This window comes from Haliaeetus leucocephalus, unplaced genomic scaffold (assembly GCF_000737465.1).
Source record: "Haliaeetus leucocephalus isolate CR32 unplaced genomic scaffold, Haliaeetus_leucocephalus-4.0 Scaffold251, whole genome shotgun sequence".
Lineage (NCBI taxonomy): Eukaryota > Metazoa > Chordata > Aves > Accipitriformes > Accipitridae > Haliaeetus > Haliaeetus leucocephalus.
In genome coordinates, this window is record NW_010972687.1 from 11,496,554 (window position 1) to 11,504,995 (window position 8,442).

The following is an 8,442-nucleotide window of genomic DNA, read 5'->3' on the forward strand; positions in this document are numbered from 1 at the left end:
GAAACAGACTCCACAATCAGTGAGATTGTAAAGTAGGTATGTTCGTTCAGCGCTGGGTGGCACGGGGGGTAGTCCCACCAAAGTTGTGCGCGCGTGACTCGGCAGTTCGCCTAAAGTTTATACAGTCAGGTATTACATATTCACAATACGCCTATACATATGCATGACCTATCCCCGCTTCATATTAAAATTAGCTCCGAGAGGTCATTTCCATAGTCTCCTCTCAACTGCGCTTGCACAGTGCCTCTTTATGGTGGTCGTCTGGTGGTCGCAGAGATGAAGATAGATGACTCCTCTTCGTCACCGCTAGTAACCTCTTTCCTTGCGCAGGCTCAGTGATTTCTTGGTATTCACCCAAGCCGCAAGACCAGTCTTAGCTGGCTCTTGGGGCCTGCTCCTGCTTCTTATCAAGGACTGTCTCTACCTCATTGGCTGGTTCTTGGGACCAGCTCTTCTTATCAAGGACTGTCTCTACCTCAGCTAATTTCAACAATGGAAGCACTAAACATCATCTTTCACCCCCCTTTATTATGTCTACTGAGATTCTTTTGACTCCCCTTGTCTCAGTCACCCCTTTTCTAGAAAATAGTAAATTCTTTTACTATATTTAATCCTAGTACTTCTAATACATTTTTTCCCTATCTAGCATCCTCTCAAAGTATTTGTTGGTCTCCAGTTTTCGTCGTAACTGATTCTTTTTCCATTCACTGTAAGAGTCTCCTGTACTCTTACAGCACAAAAGGCCACATCGAACCACTATGCAAAGGACCACAGACAAGAGAATGATGATGATTATAGTGACAAACAATTGCTTTAACCATGTCAGATTTGGCAACCAGGAGGTTATTTTTTCTAATGTGCCTGTCAAGCTGCAAGAAGTGTCATCTTGGGAAACTTCATGTAGTATTTTAGTCCTTTCCCATATCTCCTCAAGATCTGTTTCAATTCGTTGGTTTTGATTGATATAGGTACAGCAAGTTTGGTTTATAACTACACATAAGCCCCCTTCTTTTGCTAAAAGCATGTCCAATCCCATTCTATTTTGGAGTACTACTTTACTTAGGGATTGTATTTCCAGTTGCAGCCCTCGAATTGCATCAATTGTAGCACTTTCTATAATCTCTAATGTAGCAGATATATTCACGATAGCTTTCTCCAACTCGCTTACCCCTAAAGAGGGGATTAACCATCGGACAAAACTATGGTACCCAGTACCTCGAATAACTAGTGGGTTTTCAGCCCGTTTTACACGGAGCCAAGGTGTTCTCAAAAACCCTCGGGGAGGCGTAGCTACCTCGAACACACTGGTCTGAGGTGCAAGGTACCCTCGAACACAGTGTCCCTTCCAGTTCTGGGGTAAACTCTTTCTGGCCCTGCCATCCCCACAGAGCCACCAGTACCCGGGCCCTGTGTTGCATCTTGGACCGAGATGCGTCTCCCTTCTGTCTTGTTCTTGCCCCTTCTTTCCTGCCCCCCCGCTTTGGTTTCCGGATATAATAGAAACTGATACTTAAGTTTAGTCCAAGACGTTCTAATTTTCCTTTATCAAAAGTTCCCAGATTTCCCGCAAGGCTACAATTATCCATGTCTCCCCAAATATTATCAGTAATATTTAAGCAACGGCCAGTAATTAAGATCTCTTTAGGGTTGGGCACTTCCAGATCAAAGTTGGGTCCCCGCTGGGTATTTCCCTTTCCATGAGGGCATGATCCATTCCTGTCTGGCCCGTCTTTAATAAGAGATGTCCAATTTGTGGTCGGGATTCCTAAAAAGGGGAGTTCCATGTTCCCCCGAGGAAGGGGATTACATACCCAACAATCTGATAAATTTAGTACTTTCGAGATACTCTCTGTCATATTTAAATAAGTATTTTGATCCCAAGCCTGCCCCTTGGACAAGGTCCAACTCAGAAACATAACAATCAATGTCTCACAAATTTGAGCTTCAAAGGTCCTTTTTCTTGTGAAGTCCATTGTCCTTTGGGTGCCTTCTTCACCCTAGTGTGATGGATCCAGGCGTTCTGTTCCTTGATCTTAATCGCGGTGAAGGAGGTAAGTAGTACTTGAAATGGTCCTTCCCACTGCGGCTCCAGAGTTTTTTCTGTAAGAGACTTTATATACACATAATCTCCTGGTTGTATATTATGCACAGGCCCATCCAAACCTCTCCCTCGAGTCCCTACCACGTGCTTCCTGATTTTATTAAGTCGCTTACCTAATGCCACCATGTAAGAAGTCATAATTTCATCCCCCGCTTGTACAGACATCCCTCTCTGTATCCCATAGGGTTGTCCATACAGAATTTCAAAGGGGCTCAGTCCTTCTTTCGCCCTTGGTCTTGTTCGTATACGCAGAAGGGCTAAAGGGAGAGACTGAGGCCATGCCAAATTTGCTTCTTGTCCTAATTTCACAATTTGCTGTTTGATTAAGTGGTTCATTTTTTCCACTTGACCACTCGACTGGGGGTGATATGGAGTATGAAGCTGCCAATCTATACCCAAGTGGCGGCTAATTTGTTGTACTATTTTTGAGACAAAATGTGGTCCTCTGTCAGAGGATATGGTTGCTGGAACCCCAAAACATGGTATTATCTCTTGTACCAGTATTTCAGTTACCTCCCGAGCTTTAGCCGTTCTTGTTGGGAATGCTTCTGGCCAACCTGAAAAGGTATCAGTTAATACCAATAAATATCAATACCCCCCTTTTCTTGGAAGTTCTGTAAAATCAATTTGCCATTGTTGTCCAGGCCCATTGCCTTTTCCAATCTGGCCCATTTCCGGCTTGGGGGTATTCTTAGGATTAGTCTGGAGGCAAAGATCACACTGTTGTGTCACCTGTCTCACCGTGGTGTATAAATTTCTAGCCACAATTTCTCTTATCAAATGATTATATAGAGTCTCTGTTCCCCAATGTCTTTTCCTATGTTCCTCCCATATCAAACGCCACAGTAAGCAAGAGGGAATGATTAGCTTTCCCTGTGGGGTATGAGCCCACCCCTCTTCATTATATGACCCTTCTAAATCTGTAATGAGCTTTTGATCTTCCTTGGTGTATTCTGGCTTACCTTCTAGGGAAATCTGCCTATCAGGAATTAAGGCCCCTTCTGGTTTTACCTTTGTTTTGGCCACTTGTTTTGCCTCTCTGTCCGCCAGCTCATTCCCTTTTTCCAAATCTGAGCTCACTTTCTGGTGTGCCTTAATATGCATAATTGCTACTTTCTTAGGGAGCTGGACGTTTTCCAGTAACTTCAGAATTTCTTCTGCGTGTTTGATATTTTTCCCTTGAGAACTCAATAGTCCTCTCTCCTTCCAAATTGCTCCATGTGCGTGTACAACTCCAAAGGCATATTTTGAGTCTGTATAAATGTTCACAACTTTGCCCTGGGCCAATTCCAGGGCGTGGATTAGAGCAATTATTTCTGCCTTCTGTGTGGAGGTGTTCATGGGCAAAGCCCCTGATTCTATTACCTCTTGGCTGGTGGTGACGGCATATCCCGCATGTCGATTACCATTTAGGACGTAACTGCTTCCGTCTGTGAACCAAGTTTCCCCGTTTTCCATGGGGCTGTCTTTCAGGTCTGGGCAACTGGCGTATGTTGCTTCGATGGTTTCCAAACAGTCATGATGTACCGGTTCTCCTGTGTTCCTGCTGAGAAAAGAAGCTGGGTTGACAATGTTAGTGACTACAATCTCCACGTCATCCTGCTCTACCAATATAGCTTGATATCTCAGGAATCTTTGTGGAGAGAGCCAATTTTCCACCTTTTGCTTCCAGTACTGCTGATACTGTGTGAGACACCAGAACAGTCATTTTCTGGCCCAGAGTAAACTTTTGGCCCCCTGTATATTCAGTATAACAGCCGCAACTGCCCGCAGGCATCCAGGCCAACCTTTTGCAGTCGCGTCTAACTGCTTAGAGAGGTAGGCAACTGCCCGTCGATATGGGCCCAGGTTTTGTGCTAATATTCCCAGGGCAATGCCCTGCTTCTCGTGGGAGTAAAGAAGAAACGGCTTACTCACATCTGGGAGTCCTAAGGCCGGGGCTGACATCAAAGCCTTTTTCAGTAGCTCAAAGGCTCGTTCGGTCTCCTTGTTCCACTCAAGGTGTTTCTGCTCAGTGGCTGTCAACGCATACAGTGGTTTAACAAGCAATCCATAATTATAGATCCACAATCGGCACCACCCTGTCATTCCCAGAAAAGTTCATAATTCTTTCACTGTCTGAGGTCTCTGAGTTTGGCATATTGCCTCTTTACGGGCCTGTCCCAAAGTTCTTTGTCCCGCACTAATTTCATAGCCCAAATAATTCACTTTGCGTTGCATTACCTGTGCCTTTTTCTTGGATACCCGGTACCCCTGGAGTCCCAGGAAATTCAACAGACTCACCGTCCATGTCATACAATCTTTCTCTGTTTTGGTGGTGATCAGGATATCATCCACATACTGCAACAGCTTCCCCTCCTCAGACGGGGTTTCCCAGGATTCTAAGTCTTTTGCAAGCTGATTGCCAAAAATGGTAGGACTATTCTTAAATCCTTGTGGCAACACCGTCCAAGTGAGCTGGGTCTTTCGACCACTCTTGGGGTTTTCCCATTCAAATGCAAATAATTTTTGGCTGGCTTCATGGAGAGGGAGGCAAAAGAAAGCATCCTTCAAATCTAAAGCAGTAAACTAAGTTAATTCAGGTGTTAATACCGTTAACAGGGCATATGGGTTCGCCACTACCGGGTAAAGATCTTCAGTTATCTTATTCACCGCCCGTAAGTCTTGGACCACCCGATATGACCCATCGGGCTTCCAAACAGGTAATATAGGGGTATTGAATTCAGACTCACACTCTTTTAGTAACCCCAACTGCAAAAATTTTTCTATCACCGGCCGGATTCCTTCTCTGTCTTCCTTCTTTAGGGGATATTGTTTAATTCTTACCGGCTTTCGGCCTTCCTTGATCCTAACTTCAACAGGTGGAGCACTTTTCGCTCTTCCAGGTGCATCAGTAGCCCATACCCCCGGGTACACTTGGTTTAAGATGTCCTCGTTAATATTTCCTTCTAGGGGGAGACTGGTTAAGGTTAGGCTCAATATTTGAATATATTGCTGATCTTTTACCTCCAGAGTAATTTCTCCCTTTTTGAATACAATTTTTGCTCCCAATTGTTCCAACAAGTCCCTTCCCAGAAGTGGCTTTGGGGAGTTGGGCATATATAAAAATTTATGAATGCCCCACTGTTTTCCTAATTTATATTCTAAAGGTTTACAAAAATATGCCTTTTCACTTTGGCCAGTCGCTCCTTTCACCATGACATAATCATTTCCCAGGGGCATCAAAGCCTGATTCAAAACCGAGTATGTTGCTCCTGTATCTACCAAAAATTCTACCTCTTGTTGTGTTTTCCCTAGCTTAATTATAACCAGTGGATCCGCTAGGGTAGATTCCCCAGGTTCCCGTCAGTCTCCCTTCACAGGGGCTACCGTTCTTCCTGTTTGAGCCCTCTGATCCTCCTTGTTCCTTGGGCATTCCCTTTTCCAATGACCGAATTTCTTACACAAAGCGCATTGATCCTTGCCCAGTCGGGGCAAGTCTCATCTAGGCCCTCTTCCTCTTTCTTCCTGAATAACAGCCATTAATTTCCTTTGCCCTTGCCTATATCCTTCTTCTCTGTTACTAAATACTCTCCATGCTTCATCCAACAATATTTCTAAATTCCTACTCTCTGTAGGGCGTAATTTCTGAAGTTTGCGCCTTATATCCCCTGTAGATTGACCCAAAACCAGGGAGACTAATTGTTGTATTCCTACCTCTGACCCAGGATCCAGCGGTGTGCTGCGGCGCATTACATCCCTCAGTCGATCCAGGAATTCAGATGGAGACTTGGAAGGACTCTGTTTAACTGCATATAAAGCTGACCAGTTTATAGTTTTGGGGATCGCTCTCTCCATTCCTTTTGTAATCCACTCCTGATACCCCTGCAATCTTTCCATATGTGCAGATCTATTAACATCCCACTTTGGGTCTTGGAGAGGGAAATATACCTTAATGTCCCCTCCTGCAATCTTATCATGATCTTCAGCAAGGTTCCCTGCTGTTTTTAAAATCAGCTGTTTCTCTGTCTGAGTCATATATTCCAATAATAGCTGTATATCCTTCCAATCAGGGTTATGCTGTTTTACAATAAATTGGAAATGTTTAGTTACACTTACCGGATCACTCCTATAATCTTTTGCAACCTTTTTCCATTCCCCTAGGTCAGCAGTAGAAAAGGGTACTTTGATTAACATCGTCCCACCATCCGGCCTCACCGCCTCTCGGAGAGGTGCTTGTAAAGCTGTTGAGGTAGTTTTCTTCCTAGTACGGGAAGATACAGGGCTGTCCGGGGGGGTCGGAGTTCTATCCGAGTCTGCATCCTGTTCCTGTGGTCGAGGGGGAGGCTTAAACAAATCAGTTAGATCTTGTTCTGGTAGCTGATGAATTTTATTTGTCTTTGTACATCTTTGTCCAATACTACATGCCGAACAACACCGCCTCAGTTTACCTCTAAGCTCCTCGTTGTTCTCTCGCTCAAGTGCAAGCACCATGTGGTCCTGTGGGGGTACCATTCCACAGTCCCTTTGCCACTCCGGATGATTTCGGAGGGTGAAAAACATGTCTGCATACGAAACCTCATCCCATTTTCCTTCTCTCCTTAAAAACAACATTAGTTGTAATAGAGTATTATAATCTAGTGATCCATTAAGTGGCCACTTAGCATCACTTTCTAACTTATACAACGGCCACCATTGATTGCAGTATTTAATAAGGTTCTTTTTACTTTCCGTACCTCCGGTCCCAACAATATCTTTCCAGTGGGCAATTACACAACCCAGAGGACTTTTCCTCGATATTCCTCCTTGATTGTTTCCCATTTTATAACTCCTCCTAATGATTCTTAAGTTTGATCTTGGCTTCTCCTTTTAATAAGCTTCCATGCAAATTGTTTCTTACACTTCTTTTATAGTCTTCCCCAGTTTTCCTCCCACACATCCCAAATTTCTGGAATTAAATTTTCCTTTACACACCAATCTCAGTATTTTGGATTCTTAGTGAGCTCTTTCCCAATCATAAAAGTGTGGAATTTGGAGAAAACACTCAAGGCAGTCTGGTTTCCGTCTGCTACATGTACAGTACCAGCTTCTCCCACAAGATTTACACTTCAACAAAACCCAAGCCGGATGCTAATTATTACATAGTTAGTTGCAAGCCCACATACAAAGCAAGGAATCACCCCTGTTAATACGTAAAGACATTCCCACATTAACAAACATACATACACCTATAAATTTCAACATACCATTTCCACACACCCACACAAAATCCTTAACATAAATTTCCAAACATTCACATCATACAGTCATCACTCCAGTTGACAACCTTCAGCAGCTGCAAAAATAAACCAAGCGCAATTGCGAGGGGGTCCACTTACCCCATAAACCAAGCGCAATTGCGAGGGGGTGCGAGGGGGTGCGCTTACCCTTCTCCTACCTCTTATATACCAGTCATCGACAGGTCCGTCCTGGCTCCCGATACTGGGATACAGCGGTCACCCCGGATTTGCTCGATCTACCCCCAAGATCGCTAGCGGCCGCTCTATCGGTCAGCAAATCCCCCCATACAGGGTACCCTCCTCCCATACGGGGACTACGCTGCACGCCAGACGTCTCTGTGCTATTTACCAGCTGCCCCGGCCCGTACTTTTACAGGCTCCCCTTGTAAAACATACCGTTTGGTCCGCGGCTTCAGGAGGTTGTTGTCTGCTCCCGTGGTGAGCAGCTGGCAGCAGAGGCTCCTCCGAGGAAAATGCTCAGGGCGTGCCTCGGGGCGTCCGCTCCGCACTCGGTCCCGCAGCCGAGCAGAGAGTCTCCTGCCTGGCTCGCCAAACTGACGTGCGGAAAACAGACTCCACAATCAGTGAGATTGTAAAGTAGGTATGTTCATTCAGCGCTGGGCAGCACGGGGGGTAGTCCCACCAAAGTCGTGCGCGCCCGACTCGGCAGTTCGCCTCAAGTTTATACAGTCAGGTATTACATATTCACAATATGCCTATACATATGCATGACCTATCCCCGCTTCATATTAAAATTAGCTCCGAGAGGTCATTTCCATAGTCCCCTCCCAACTGCGCCTGCGCAGGGCCTCTTTATGGTGGTCGTCTGGTGGTCGCAGAGATGAAGATAGATGACTCCTCTTCGTCACCGCTAGTAACCTTTTTCCTTGCGCAGGCTCAGTGATTTCTTGGTATTCACCCAAGCCGCAAGACCAGTCTTAGCTGGCTCTTGGGGCCTGCTCCTGCTTCTTATCAAGGACTGTCTTTACCTCATTGGCTGGTTCTTGGGACCAGCTCTTCTTATCAAGGACTGTCTCTACCTCAGCTAATTTCAACAATGTAAGCACTAAACATCATCTTTCA

At 45.1% G+C, this 8,442-nt stretch overlaps 1 protein-coding gene across 1 annotated transcript; it reads right to left on the minus strand.

Moving 5' to 3' along the window:
• Positions 1-4,044: 4,044 nt before the first annotated feature.
• LOC104832518 (endogenous retrovirus group K member 25 Pol protein-like) lies at positions 4,045-5,833 on the minus strand. Its single transcript, XM_010568749.1, is given in 3 exon segments — positions 4,045-4,119; positions 4,385-5,182; positions 5,798-5,833. Coding segments are annotated over 3 exon segments (894 nt in total). The 3' UTR covers positions 4,045-4,059.
• Between the last annotated feature and the right edge of the window lie 2,609 nt (positions 5,834-8,442).